Below are 16140 nucleotides of genomic sequence, written 5' to 3' on the forward strand. Positions count from 1 at the left end.
TATAAATAGGAGGACATGGAGTTATTGCTGAACATATAATTTATTAAATTCAAAGAAAAATACAAAAAGAAATATCAAATTTACATGATAAAAATGGATAATACATATCAAATGTGACAAGTGAGTTACCCAGGTGAGTGTAAATGACCTATGGGCCACACAAAGAGCCACAATATAACCTATTGATGATAAATTACTGACATCCCGACATTTCAATGTAGTTTGTGTGGTTAGACCCTATATCTATGCTACAGCATGTTACTAGTGGGCCATTATGCACAACATAACTATCTCATTAATTGCCTTAATAAATGTCCATGCCTAAACAGGTTTATTTCTCATAATATTTACCCATGTGGTCTCAGTGAGCTTCCTGTGTGGGCCTCAGTCTCCCCAACGCGCGTTTCGCGTGCTATAGATAGCCTCGCTTCCTCAGGGGGCGTGGCTTGATCCCAATCCTAGTCTAGTTTAAATAGTGTGCCGTTCCGGTCACCTGACCCTACGGCCGCCTATCAGTGATATTTAAAGTGCGCATGCGTTTGTATGGTCATCCATTACCATGGCAACCCATGGTTTAATACACCGCCCCTGTGTTGATATATATATATATGTGTTTCCCTTATCAGCAAGTGTCTAACGCAATAAGTTACCGTTATGGAGACTATCACCAGTATCACTCCACTCAGGTGTATGCCTATTATTAAACACTATTCTGTCTGTCTCCGCAACTTCACCTAACACCTGAGGTGAAGGTGAATGACCCCATTTGTAAATTTATTGACTTTTACCTTAAACCTTTGGTTGAGACCCTTCCCTCCTATGCCAGGGACTAGTGTTGAGCGATACCGTCCGATACTTGAAAGTATCGGTATCGGAAAGTATCGGCCGATACCGGCAAAGTATCGGATCCAATCCGATACCGATACCCGATACCAATACAAGTCAATGGGACTCAAGTATCGGACGGTATTCCTGATGGTTCCCAGGGTCTGAAGGAGAGGAAACTCTCCTTCAGGCCCTGGGAACCATATTAATGTGTAAAAGAAAGAATTAAAATAAAAAATATCGCTATACTCACCTGTCCGACGCAGCCGGGACCTCAGCGAGGGAACCGGCAGCGTTGTTTGTTTAAAATTCGCGCTTTTACTTGGTTACGTGAGGTCCCGGCTTGTGATTGGTCAGGGCGGCCATGTTGCCGGGACGCGGACCAATCACAGCAAGCCGTGACGAAATTACGTCACGGCTTGCTGTGATTGGTCCGCGTCCCGGCAACATGGCCGCCATTAACCAATCACAAGCCGTGACGTCACGGGAGGCTGGACATGCGCGTATTTTGAAAAGCGCGCGTGTCCAGCCTCCAGTGACGTCCCGGCTTATGATTGGTCACGGCGCCATGTTGCCGGGACGCGGACCAATCACAGCAAGCCGTGACGAAATTACGTCACGGCTTGCTGTGATTGGTCCGCGTCCCGGCAACATGGCCGCCATTAACCAATCACAAGCCGTGACGTCACGGGAGGCTGGACACGCGCGCTTTTCAAAATACGCGCGTGTCCAGCCTCCCGTGACGTCCCGGCTTGTGATTGGTTAATGGCGGCCATGTTGCCGGGACGTCACTGGAGGCTGGACACGCGCGCTTTTCAAAATACGCGCATGTCCAGCCTCCCGTGACGTCACGGCTTGTGATTGGTTAATGGCGGCCATGTTGCCGGGACGTCACTGGAGGCTGGACACGCGCGCTTTTCAAAATACGCGCATGTCCAGCCTCCCGTGACGTCACGGCTTGTGATTGGTTAATGGCGGCCATGTTGCCGGGACGTCACTGGAGGCTGGACACGCGCGCTTTTCAAAATACGCGCATGTCCAGCCTCCCGTGACGTCACGGCTTGTGATTGGTTAATGGCGGCCATGTTGCCGGGACGCGGACCAATCACAGCAAGCCGTGACGTAATTTCGTCACGGCTTGCTGTGATTGGTCCGCGTCCCGGCAACATGGCCGCCCTGACCAATCACAAGCCGGGACTTCACGTAACCAAGTAAAAGCGCGAAATTTAAACAAACAACGCTGCCGGTTCCCTCGCTGAGGTCCCGGCTGCGTCGGACAGGTGAGTATAGCGATATTTTTTATTTTAATTCTCTTTTTTACACATTAATACATTAATGTTGTTGCGATACCCGATACCCGATACCACAAAAGTATCGGATCTCGGTATCGGAAATTCCGATACAGCAAGTATCGGCCGATACCCGATACTTGCAGTATCGGAATGCTCAACACTACCAGGGACACATCGGATGTGCTAAGCAGGATCAATGGGATTCAATTGGAGGAGGATATGATTCTTGTCACTGCAGACAGAGTCATTATACACATGTATACGACACGAAGACGGATTGGAGGCGGTCCGTTTCTTCCTGGGGTCTGACAACCGGGATGGCCTGATGTGTGACTTTATCTTGGAGCTTCTCACGTTCATTCTCACAAAAAATTTTTTTGTTTTTAAGGATGTTTTTTACCTTCAGCAACGCGGCACTGCCATGGGTGCGGCCTGTGCGCCCTCGTTCGCCAATCTCTTCCTAGGGTTTTGGGAGAGAGAGGTTTTTGGCGGGGGGGGGCGCCCGGGCCGCAGACCATGTGCAGTGCTGGCTGAGGTACATTGATGACCTGCTCATTATATGGCAGGGATCTGAGAGTGAACTACAGGGCTTCATGCAGGATCTGAATCTAAATAGATTCAATATTAAATTGACATACCAAATCAGTAAAACGGCGGTGGATTTCCTAGATGTCAAAATTGAGGTGGATGAGCATCGTTACCTACAGACTGACGTCTATAGGAAGTCCACCTCCGTTAATTCCCTGCTACATGCAGATTCGAGTCACCCAAGTAGTACAATCAGGGCCATCCCGGTTGGGCAGTACCTCAGGATGAGAAGGATTTGTTCTTCTGAACTTAAATTCGAAAAGCAAGCTGAAGACCTCCGAGAAAGATTTAAATCTAGGGGTTACAGTAATAGAAGTATTAAGAGAGGGTACCTTGGGGCAAAATTTCAAAAACGTGAGGCTCTACTATACCCTCACAACAGAGAAAAACCCAAACAGGATAGTGCTATCCGATTTATATCTACATATAATGGAGAATGGACCACCATGAGAGACTGTCTCCAAAAACATTGGAAAGTATTGATGACGGACCCAACACTCTCTGGATTTCTGACGGAATGTCCCAAGATGACGTCCAGAAGGAGCAGAAATCTCAGAGACATGTTGGTTTCCAGCCATTACGTCCCCGCTCCCCCAAAAAATGCGTTTGGTTCCAGAGGTCCACCCATGGGATGCTTTCCATGTGGAGATTGCATTGCATGCAGAAATATTAGTCGAACTTCTGTTTTTGAATCAGTAGATGGGAAGAATTATCATATCAAACATCATATTACATGTCACACGACTCAGGTCATCTACTATGCAGTGTGTAGTTGTCCCAAAATCTACATTGGGTTGACCTCTAGACGTCTGGGTACCCGTACGCGAGAGCATGTCAGGGACATCATGGCGGCAAAAACAGAAAAGGATATTATGAAATTGAAAACTATTCCACGCCACTTCAAAGAACATCACAGATGTGACCCTGACATGCTCCGGGTTAGGGGCATTGAACATATCCAGTGTGGGATTAGGGGGGGTGATATACACCGATTGTTAGCACAGAGGGAATGTAGGTGGATAACTATTTTGGGGACCATCACACCAAAAGGGTTAAATGAGGCGTATGGTTTTTCTTCCTATTTATAATGCTCTAGATAACTCTTCCTGTAATAATAGCCCATTCCATTTTGAATACCCTCCAACCTGAGTTTACGGTCTGTCCTAGTTTTTATGGGTTTTAAGTGATTTTAATTGAGTTTGTTTTTTTCAGTTTATTGTTTTAGTTAATTTAGGAATTATGGATACACTATGATTTTCAATGGACATAATTGGAAGATGTCATATCGGAAAGAGGAGGAGGCAGCAAAAATTTCGGTGTTACAAGCAAGGAGTAACATTAAAGGAAGATTTTGTATATAAAAGCTACATCACAAGATATCATGGCTACCATAGTTGGTGAATATTATTCCGAATACACCATCCTGAGAGACTCTTTCCGCAATTATATCTTAGTGTAATCCACTATTTGAGTTGTATTGATGTATGGATAATCTTATCATTAATTACATGTTCACAATGTCACTTTATATATAGGCACTAAATGCACTTTTTTTAATCATACATGAGATCAATTACTCTGTGTGTTTTTGAATTGATATATTGTAAAATTATTGTTGGTAATTTATTGAGTGTCACTATTTATATTTCATAAGCACGGATTAATGTTTTTATTTTTTCTAAAACATTAGTATTGTAGCACTTTATTACGTTTAGTATGGTCTAATATACCTGCCAGCCGCTGGTCTCTTCGCATGTTGTGAATCACTGTCCTTCTGGGGGCGTGTTGCTGGTCTGGCGTCGGCTTGCTCACGTGACCTTGATGGGCGGGGTTACGCCATGTGAAGCGATGGCGCTGAGACAGGCAAGATCAGCGCTCCATGATGGACTTTTTCAGTGTGGTCACACACGAGCGGTAGTTCCCAAAGCGGCATTTAGCCATGATTGTATGAGGTCAGCTGCTGTTTTATTCGCACGTTGCGAGTTCCCGTCCGTCTGGGGGCGTGGTGCGAGCCTGACGCCGGCTCGCACACGTGACCTAGGGAGGCGGAGTCGCGGCGTGTTAGGTGAAGTTGCGGAGACAGACAGAATAGTGTTTAATAATAGGCATACACCTGAGTGGAGTGATACTGGTGATAGTCTCCATAACGGTAACTTATTGCGTTAGACACTTGCTGATAAGGGAAACACATATATATATATATCAACACAGGGGCGGTGTATTAAACCATGGGTTGCCATGGTAATGGATGACCATACAAACGCATGCGCACTTTAAATATCACTGATAGGCGGCCGTAGGGTCAGGTGACCGGAACGGCACACTATTTAAACTAGACTAGGATTGGGATCAAGCCACGCCCCCTGAGGAAGCGAGGCTATCTATAGCACGCGAAACGCGCGTTGGGGAGACTGAGGCCCACACAGGAAGCTCACTGAGACCACATGGGTAAATATTATGAGAAATAAACCTGTTTAGGCATGGACATTTATTAAGGCAATTAATGAGATAGTTATGTTGTGCATAATGGCCCACTAGTAACATGCTGTAGCATAGATATAGGGTCTAACCACACAAACTACATTGAAATGTCGGGATGTCAGTAATTTATCATCAATAGGTTATATTGTGGCTCTTTGTGTGGCCCATAGGTCATTTACACTCACCTGGGTAACTCACTTGTCACATTTGATATGTATTATCCATTTTTATCATGTAAATTTGATATTTCTTTTTGTATTTTTCTTTGAATTTAATAAATTATATGTTCAGCAATAACTCCATGTCCTCCTATTTATATAAATCATATATGAGTTGTCTGAATAAATTGGAAAGTGGTATACAGCTGGTACTTTGCTTAATGATTTCTCTTTAGGTGTAGTTACCTCTCAGGCTGTGTAGAGTCGTCTAGGCAGAGTCAGGTACGATCCACGGCTAATTCTAGTGTGTGTGATAATAGATTAGCGCTGCGGTCAGCAGAGCTCCCGCTTCCCAGAGCTCGCTCTATTTTGCAGTTTGACTATCAGGTCATTCCCGATGCTCCTAACCACCAGGTCCAGCCATAACAGGAGTCTAAGGGATTGTCTTGTTATCACTCTTTAACCCTTTGCTTTGTAATCCGAGAGCAGCATGATGTAGAGGATGAGATCCTGATTCTAGATACATCCTTACTAGGCTATGTTTTGATGTCTCAATAAAATCAGTGTTTTATCAGCAGAGGATTATTACTACAGGACTAGGTGTCTTGTGCCTCCTAGTCCCCCTGCTCCACCCCCACCACTGATTAACAGCTTTATATCAATGAACAGTGAACACAAAAAGCTGCCAGAGTTCTGGGCAATGTTATACGTAGCGCAGCATTTAGAGCACTGCTAGATCTGCAGCAGAGAAATCTGCGATTGTATCAAAATGAGCATGCAGACCAGTATGTGACATCACTGGAATCAGGGTTTCTGCCAGTAGATCATGCTACACTCAGATTACATAGCAAAAACCTGGTGACCGATTCCTTTTAAAGGGAGCTGGAATTGGCTGCAGGGAGTGCTTACGTCATGCCCTCTGTTAACAACAGCCTATAAGTTGCAGAGTCCAATATAGGGTGCAAAATGGAAAACATGAAGTGTAGACAGACACACAGGGGGACTTCTCTCACAACAGTGATTAGGCAGATGGTCAGGGAAGGCAGCAGATATGTGGTTCAGGTGAAGAAACAAGTTGGGTCAGTAAACGGACCTGAAGTACATTTTAGCTTAGACAGGAACCTAATGAAACGTATTCCTTAGGCAATGAGTGATAGACCAAAACCTACCCCTAAAATCATCAATCTTTATCAATAATTACCTATAATAACAACATATTTAAGTGAGATAAAAAGTAGATCCCTATAGGGATCCACCAGGGATGAGGAAAAAGAGTCTTTGTCTAAAGGTACCTGTTATGGAATTTTTGTTATGATACCAAAAAACAAAAACAGAAAAAAATGAAAAAAAACTTTTAATAAAGCAAAAAATAAAAAATTATCAAAATGAAAAAATCAAAAATTGAAAAAAAAAAAGAGAGACAAGACCTTCTTAAATACAGTAAACCTCTTCTAGCCCTAATAGGCCCTGAAAGCAGTTATCCTTCCTAGCAGCGGAGGTTGGCACCCTATAATACGATATGGCGCCCCCGCTCCACGGCGGCTGTCCCTCATATCCCTGGGTTATCCCTAATAAACTAATAATCACAGACAAAAGACATACAAATATGGATCAAATTAGATCCACAAAATTGAATAAATACCCCTCTATATGTTCCTCACAGTAAGCTGTCAATTAACTGCCCACTAGAATATTTATGAAATCTATATCATATAGAATATTTATGAAATCTATATCATATATGGTATGCACCGTCAAATACAGCTTGATGCAGTGATATAATAAAGCATCTGCCAGCCCTCTCTACTATATGCCAAGCTGGCTATGAGTTGTCACTCTGTTAGTACAGGTACATATATATAGAGATACACCAATCTTAATGAAACTACCTACCGTATATGACGTAATAAACCCAAAGGTGTAACTAAACCCATATAATCTTAGTAGGTTACAATATATCTGCACAACTCCACGTTATACAGAGGAACACATCTAAATAAGGTGCTTAATGTGTTTTACAAATGACACATAATAAGTTCACATGTCATAAAATCATAGCTCATAACCATCACTTAGCTCAATATTCATGGGTATTCCCTTCAAGTTCATTATTCCTGGGTATTGCCCTTCAAGCTGCCATGCAAATGCATCAGCTCACACACTGTCCCAACGCGTTTCTCCCCCGTTATCCAAGGGGGTTCATCAGGGGACCTTCAGATTAACAGTCCTTAATAGATCATGGAGCTATAGACAGACATAGTAGTCCTGTCTGGCAAAAAGTCTGTGCCATAACAGGTACCTTTAGACAAAGACTCTTTTTCCCCATCCCTGGTGGATCCCTGTAGGGATGTACTTTTTATCTCACTTAAATATGTTGTTATTATAGGTAATTATTAATAAAGATTGATGATTTTAGGGGTAGGTTTTGGTCTTTTTTGGTTTACTTAGCTATTTACTCCCCTGTAAACAATTGGTTGGTTAGTTGGTACTGCAATGAGTGATAGGTCAACTTTAGGTTGTCTGGACAATGGAGCTGACTGTGGGGACATACACACGTGGGGCATGCTGTGGGGATATACACATGTGGGGCTGGCTGTGGTGAAATACACACGTGGGGCTGGCTGTGAGGAAATATACAGGGTGTGCCATGTATATGGATACACCTAAATAAAATGGGAATAGTTGGTGATATCAACTTCCTGTTTGAAGCTGATTAGTATATGGGAGGGGAAAAACTTTTCAAGGTGGTGACCATGGCAGCCATTTTGAAGTTGGCCATTTTGGATCCAACTTTATTTTTTCCAATGGGAAGAGGGTCATGTGACACATCAAACTTATTGAGAATTTCACAAGAAAAACAATGGTCTGCTTGGTTTTAACGTAACTTTATTCTTTCATGAGTTATTTACAAGTTTCTCTTTGTTTACAGCCATTGACCTGTCGCAGAGGTTAACACGTGAGGAGCGGATAGAAATTGTGTTGATGTCTGGTGAAAGCAGTACCCGGGTCATTGCAGCAGATTTCAATGAAAGACACCCTACGCAAGAAAACTGTCACCATTCCCATGTTATTTAGGTGTATCCATATAAATGACCCAAAAAAGTTTGCCTCATCACTGAACATAATGTTCTGTGTAAACTGAGGGTCCTGGTCCAATTTTTGTTTTGCCCATTCTGCAAATTCAGTGCGCCGATCTGGCATCAGTCGAACAACTCTTCTGCGGATATTAGCTACTCACAAATGGCACCCTTACAAAATCTAGCTGCTGCAGCATCTCAGCAAGGATGGCCCAGAAAAACTAATCAAGAGAAGATGTCATCTATAAGGTACCTGGATGTAAATATTTACTTGTTGATATAATACTGACTATGTCTCATCAGTACTGTGGTTCCTGTATAGTCCGCAGTTTCATAAAGACTGATAACTCCCAGTATCTACTTACCATTGTTAAGGATATCCTAGGAGTTATAAGTTCATGAGATACAAATGTATATGGGCCTGACTTGACATTACAATTTATTGCTGTACCAAGCTTGGTGATATATTCATGCAATGATGGTTCTGAAGACTTATGAACCTACTGGTGTTGTACTTCTTTACTGATAGTGGTTCTCGTGATGTATTTGTGTACTGATTGAGCTTCTGGTGATGCATTATTGTACTGATTGAGGTTGTGGTGATGTATACATGTACTGGTGTATTTATTTACTGACTGTGGTTCTGGTGACATTCATATACTGATGGTGGTTCTAGTGACCTATGTATTTACTGGTTATAGTTATTTTGCTGTATTTATGTACCATTGATGCCTCTGGTGTTTTATTTATGTACTGATTATGATTTTGGTTTAGTATTCATGTACTGATTATGATTCTTGTGATGATGAATAAAGCACCAGAACCATTATGACCACATGAATACGTTACAAAAGCCATCAGTAGTATATGAATACAGTACCAGAACCACCATCATAAGAGGAATATGACACAAGAACCACCAATAGTTCATGATCCATGGCCCCAGAACCACCAACAGTACAGGAATATGTCACCAAAACTAGATTATGGAATTAAATAGAGATTTCACATGAAAATGAGTTTGTGTTCTGGAATAAAATTGTAGGGGGTAATAGTAATTGTAAGTAATAGTGCAGGGAAACAGTATAAATACTGCAGTGGCACAGGGAAGTGGTTTAAAACCACTGCATGACCGCTGCGTGTGAAAGGTCAACCTTCCAATATTCCTACCAAAAATATTATCTGAAAATATACTATATAAGTAAAAATTGTTTTATGCAATTTGTTAATTCATGTCAGGCCATAAAAGACTAGGTTACTGATGTCATACCATGGGTTTTTCCAAAATAATGTTTTGGATTTAAAACAAATGTGCATTGTTCATTCAGTCTGTCTTTATTATTTCTTTTGATGTGGTCTCGAAATGAAATACACTAAAAACTCAATGGGCTAATGAATGTCAATAGCGTTTTCATGTATTATATTGTTTAAACAATTTTTCTCAAACAAAACTGAGATTGCTCAACAAAAATGTTGTCTAACCAGAGACAAATGTGTCAATCTTTACGTCAGGGTTCCAAAATCTTCATGTGACCATAATGATTGCAATCTCAGAGGGAGCGACCAGGCACATACAGGAGGAGAGACGCTGACAGCAATTTAACCTGCATGTTTATCCTCGGATGCTTTGCTTCTTTTAAATAATTTGGTTACTAAGCTCTTACTTTTTAAAATAAAGTAATATAGAGCCATGTGTGATGGAACTCCTATTGGTTCTTTTGGAGTTTGTACTGACACTTAATTGCATCACCTTTAACAAACAAATTTACCTCCAATTACAAGGTACCGCCATGGGCGCATCTTACACACCATCTTACGTGAATTTGTTTTTAGGGGCATGGGAGAAAAAGAGATTTTTCTTAGTAACCCAATACCTGGAACTGAAAATATACATCACTGGATGAGATACTTCCATGATGTATGGTTTATCTGGGAGGGCATGGAAATATAATTAGATCTTATGACAAAACTCAACATTAATGACAGAAACACCAAACTGACATACAATGCAGGCAAAAGCGTGGAATTTTTGGACATTTAAATTAATACTTTGAGAAATGGTGACATCTCTACATATGTCTACTGCAAACCTACCGCCACAAATTCTTTATTGCATCAATCTTCCTGAGATCAATGCTAACCTGCTCAAAGTTAAACATATTGATATGGAGCCATTGAGATATAGAGGGGGTAATCTGAGCAGATCTTTTGCTCAAATGGAGAGCAAGTAGATCTTTAAAGTGGGAAGTATTAGGCTATGTGCACACGTAGGTCGGGTCCTCTGCGGGTTCTCCCGCAGCGGATTTGATAAATCTGCAGGGCAAAACTGCTGCGGTTATCCCTGCAGATTTATCGCGGTTTCCGCTGCGGGTTTACTCCTATACTATTGATGCTGCATATGCAGCAATATGCAGCATCAATAGTAATGTTAAAAATAATAAAAAATGGTTATACTCACCCTCTGATGTCCCAATCTCCTCGGCGCTGCACGCGGCGGTCCGGTTCCAAAGATGCTGTGCGAGAAGGACCTTCGTGACGTCACGGTCATGTGACCGCGACCTCATCGCAGGCCCTGCTCGCACAGCAACCCTGCGACCGGACGGCCGCGTGCAGCGCTGAGAGGTGAGTATATCATTATTTTTTATTTTAATTATTTTTTTTACACAAATATGGTTCCCAGGGCCTGGAGGAGAGTCTCCTCTCCTCCACCCAGGGTACCATCCGCACATGATCCGCTTACTTCCCACATCGTGGGCACAGCCCCATGCGGGAAGTAAGTGGATCAATGCATTCCTATGTGTGCAGAATCGCAGCGATTCTGCACAAAGAAGTGACATGCTGCGGAATGTAAACCGCTGCGTTTCTGCGCGTTTTTTCCCGCAGCATGTGCACAGCGAATTGCGGTTTCCATAGGGTTTACATGTAACTGTAAACGCAATGGAAACTGCTGCGGACCCGCAGCTGCAGAAACGCTGCGTTTCCGCGGTAAAAACCGCTACGTGTGCACATAGCCTTACTCCTGATGGGTTAAATGAGAATTTGGGGTTCAGTGCTTTCCTGAAATATACGTTCGACCATAGGATATCTATAGTGTTTTTTTTTTGGGGGGGGAATGTTTAATGTTTTAAGAAAAGGTTTTTTTTAATTTGATTTAACATTATGTTTTTGTCCTTAAATCTATAGTCTCTCATTACCCACATACCTATTCCCAACATTTCCAGATGATATTTTCATTAAGCCATGCAAGCATACCGGAATGATTGGACATTATTCACCATTTGCATAAGGAGAATGACAGAAAAAAATTCCATAACCTGCTTTCTGTACTTCTCAAATTGTCTATAAGCAAGATAAGACCATCCACAGAGAAATTGAACAATTCGCTGCACCTCCTTCCTTACATATGAGTGTGAGCAGGTCGTATTTGTACTTTTAAATGCACGTCACTTTTGCGAACAGTTATAATTACATTATGTTGTTTATTCAATCACATCTCTGATTCTTTAACCCCTTCATGACCCAGCCTATTTTGGCCTTAATGACCTTGCCGTTTTTTGCAATTCTGACCAGTGTCCCTTTATAAGGTAATAACTCAGGAACGCTTCAACGGATCCTAGCGGTTCTGAGATTGTTTTTTCGTGAAATATTGGGCTTCATGTTAGTGGTAAATTTAGGTCGATAATTTTTGCGTTTATTTGTAAAAAAAATGGAAATTTGGCAAAAATTTTGAAAATTTTGCAATTTTCACATTTTGAATTTTTATTCTGTTAAACCAGAGAGTTATGTGACACAAAATAGTTAATAAATAACATTTCCCACATGTCTAATTTACATCAGCACAACTTTGGAAACAAAATTTTCTTTTGCTAGGAAGTTATAAGGGTTAAAATTTGACCAACGATTTCTCATTTTTACAACAAAATTTACAAAACCATTTTTTTTAGGGACCACCTCACATTTGAAGTCACTTTGAGGGTTCTATATGGCTGAAAATACCCAAAAGTGACACCATTCTAAAAACTGCAGCCCTCAAGGTGCTCAAAACCACATTCAAGTAGTTTATTAACCCTTCAGGTGTTTCACAGCAGCAGAAGCAACATGGAAGGAAAAAATGAACATTTGACTTTTTAGTCACAAAAATGATCTTTTAGCAACATTTTTTTTATTTTCCCAAGGGTAAAAGGAGAAACTGGAACCCAAAAGTTGTTGGCCAATTTGTCCTGAGTACGCTGAATCCTCATATGTGGGGGGGAACCACTGTTTGGGGGCACAGCAGGGCTCGGAAGGGAAGGAGCGCCATTTCACTTTTTGAATGAAAAACTAGCTCCAATCTTTAGCGGACACCATGTCGCGTTTGGAGAGCCCCTGTGTGCCTAAACATTGGAGCTCCCCCACATGTGACCCCATTTTGGAAACTAGACCACCCAAGGAACTTATCTAGATGCATATTGAGCACTTTGAACCCCAAGGTGCTTCACAAATTGATCCATAAGTATGAAAAAGTACTTTTTTTTTCACACAAATTTTATTTTAGCCTCAATTTTTTTTATTTTTACATGGGCATCAGGATAAAATGGATGCTAAAATTTGTTGGGCAACTTCTCCTGAGTACACCGATACCTCACATGTGGGGGTAAACCACTGTTTGGGCGCACGGCAAGGCTTGGAAGGGAAGGAGCGCCATTTCACTTTTTGAATGTAAAATTAGCTCCAATCTTTAGCGGACACCATGTCGCGTTTGGAGAGCCCCTGTGTGCCTAAACATTGGAGCTCCCCCACATGTGACCCCATTTTGGAAACTAGACCACCCAAGGAACTTATCTAGATGCATATTGAGCACTTTGAACCCCAAGGTGCTTCACAAATTGATCCATAAGTATGAAAAAGTACTTTTTTTTCACACAAATTTTATTTTAGCCTCAATTTTTTTCATTTTTACATGGGCATCAGGATAAAATGGATGCTAAAATTTGTTGGGCAACTTCTCCTGAGTACACTGATACCTCACATGTGGGGGTAAACCACTGTTTGGGCGCACGGCAAGGCTTGGAAGGGAAGGAGCGCCATTTCACTTTTTGAATGGAAAATTAGCTCCAATCATTAGCGGACACCATGTTGCGTGTGGAAGGTATGTAGTGTATGTCAAGTTGGTGTGTGTGGTGTAGTATTCACCACACACACCAACCTGACATACACTATACCAAACTACACACCAACCTGACGTACACGCCATACACACCCACCTGACACACTGTCAGGTTGGTGTGTGGTGTAGTGTACGTCAGTTTGGTGTGTGTGGTGTAGTGTACACCATACACACACACCAACCTGACGTACACTATACCACACCACACACCAACCTGACGTACACTACGCCATACACACCAACCTGACGTACACTACGTCAGGTTGGGGTGTGTGGTGTAGTGTACGTCAGGTTGGTGTGTGGTGTAGTGTACATCAGGTTGGTGTGTGTGGTGTAGTGTACGTCAGGTTGGTGTGTGGTGTAGTGTACGTCAGGTTGGTGTGTGGTGTAGTGTACACCATACACACACACCAACCTGACGTACACTATACCACACCACACACCAACCTGACGTACACTACGCCATACACACCAACCTGACACTACGTCAGGTTGGGGTGTGTGGTGTAGTGTACGTCAGGTTGGTGTGTGGTGTAGTGTACGTCAGGTTGGTGTGTGTGGTGTAGTGTACACCATACACACACACCAACCTGACGTACACTATACCACACCACACACCAACCTGACGTACACTACGCCATACACACCAACCTGACGTACACTACGTCAGGTTGGGGTGTGTGGTGTAGTGTACGTCAGGTTGGTGTGTGGTGTAGTGTACGTCAGGTTGGTGTGTGTGGTGTAGTGTACACCATACACACACACCAACCTGATGTACACTATACCACACCACACACCAACCTGACGTACACTACGCCATACACACCAACCTGACGTACACTACGTCAGGTTGGGGTGTGTGGTGTTGTGTACGTCAGGTTGGTGTGTGGTGTAGTGTACGCCAGGTTGGTGTGTGTGTGGTGTAGTGTACACCATACACACACACCAACCTGATGTACACTATACCACACCACACACCAACCTGACGTACACTACGCCATACACACCAACCTAACACACTACGTCAGGTTGGGGTGTGTGGTGTAGTGTACGTCAGGTTGGTGTGTGGTGTAGTGTACGTCAGGTTGGTGTGTGTGGTGTAGTGTACACCATACACACACACCAACCTGACGTACACTATACCACACCACACACCAACCTGACGTACACTACGCCATACACACCAACCTGACGTACACTACGTCAGGTTGGGGTGTGTGGTGTAGTGTACGTCAGGTTGGTGTGTGGTGTAGTGTACGTCAGGTTGTTGTGTGGTGTAGTGTACGTCATGTGTGGTGTAGTATACACCCCACACACCAACCTCACGTACACGCCACACACACCAACCTGACACGCTACGTCAGGCTGGTGTGTGTGGTGTGGTGTATGTCAGGTTGGTGTCGCATAGTGTACGTCAGGTTGGTGTGTGTGTGGTGTATACTACACCACACACACCAACCTGACGTACACTACACCAAACATCAACCTGACATACACTATACCACACTCACCAACCTGATGTAGCGTGTCAGGTTGGTGTGTGTGGCGTAGTGTACGTCACGTTGGTGTGTGGTGTGGTATAGTGTACGTCAGGTTGGTGTGTGTGGTGTTGTGTATGTCAGCCTGGTGTGGGTGAGTCCATGTCAGGATGTGTTTAGTCAATGGACGTGTGATGAATTCTGAAGCATTCATTCAAACACAGTCCAGGTTTGTCAGGACACGTTTCACATTGGAAACGAGTTGTTTTTCTTGTCCCCCTTTTATAGCACACTCGGCACCTTTTTCTTATCCCCTCTCTGGGAAAATGTTGCCCTGGTACAATACGGGAAGCTTGAGTTCCAGAGGTGCTGGGGCCCGCTCCTTCCTCGCCTCCAAACATCAGGGCCTTTATCACCGCCTCCTGGAACTGAAGGAAGGTGTTGTTGGTCTGGCCTGCACATCGTGATAGCACGTATGCGTTATACAGTGCCATTTGTACGATGTGCACAGCCAGTTTTTTATACCACACCTTCATTTTCCGCATGGCACTATAGGGCTGGAGGACTTGATCAGAAAGATCAACTCCCCCCATGTGTTTGTTGTACCCCAGGGCACAGTCCGGTTTTTGGACCTGTACTGGGGTACCTCGAACGGTGGTGGCCGTGGTGCCGGGACCATGGATTGTGGTCAAGAAAAAGACGTCCCTTTTGTCTTTGAACTTGACCGCAAGCATGTTGCCGCTACATTGGGCCCGGCTCTCACCCTTTGGGAGAACCTGCTCAATTAGTGACAAAGGGAGACCCCTCTGGTTTCTCCGCATGGTACCGCAAGCGACGGTAGCTCTGGCAGAGAGGGATTGAAAGAGTGGGATGCTTGTATAAAAGTTATCAACGTACAGATGGTAACCTTTATCAAGCAGTGGGTGGACCAAATCCCACACTATTTTCCCACTCACCCCCAGAGCGGGTGGACATTCTGGGGGCTGGATCCTGCTGTCCTTTCCTTGATAAACTCTAAAGCTGAGAGTGTACCCTGAGGTACTCTCACAGATCTTGTAGAGCTTTATCCCGTACCTCGCCCTTTTGCTTGGTAGG

The 16140-nt window shown here is 43.3% G+C and overlaps 1 protein-coding gene across 3 annotated transcripts in view; it reads left to right on the forward strand.

Annotated features, from left to right (window-relative positions):
- The window catches only part of LOC143806831 (uncharacterized), a 197921-nt gene that overhangs the window by 87959 nt on the left and 93822 nt on the right, over positions 1–16140 (forward strand). The window contains exons 4-5 of one of the 3 annotated variants that reach the window (XM_077287781.1): positions 8274–8670; positions 11605–11816. In XM_077287781.1, the coding sequence (XP_077143896.1) occupies positions 8274–8419 (146 nt within the window). In that variant the 3' untranslated portion in view covers positions 8420–8670; positions 11605–11816. Of the gene's footprint in view, positions 1–8273; positions 9625–11604; positions 11817–16140 lie in introns of those variants that run through there. The other 2 variants (XM_077287779.1, XM_077287780.1) reach the window with 2 other exon arrangements.

This window comes from Ranitomeya variabilis, chromosome 2, assembly GCF_051348905.1.
Source record: "Ranitomeya variabilis isolate aRanVar5 chromosome 2, aRanVar5.hap1, whole genome shotgun sequence".
NCBI classification, from domain to species: Eukaryota; Metazoa; Chordata; class Amphibia; order Anura; family Dendrobatidae; genus Ranitomeya; species Ranitomeya variabilis.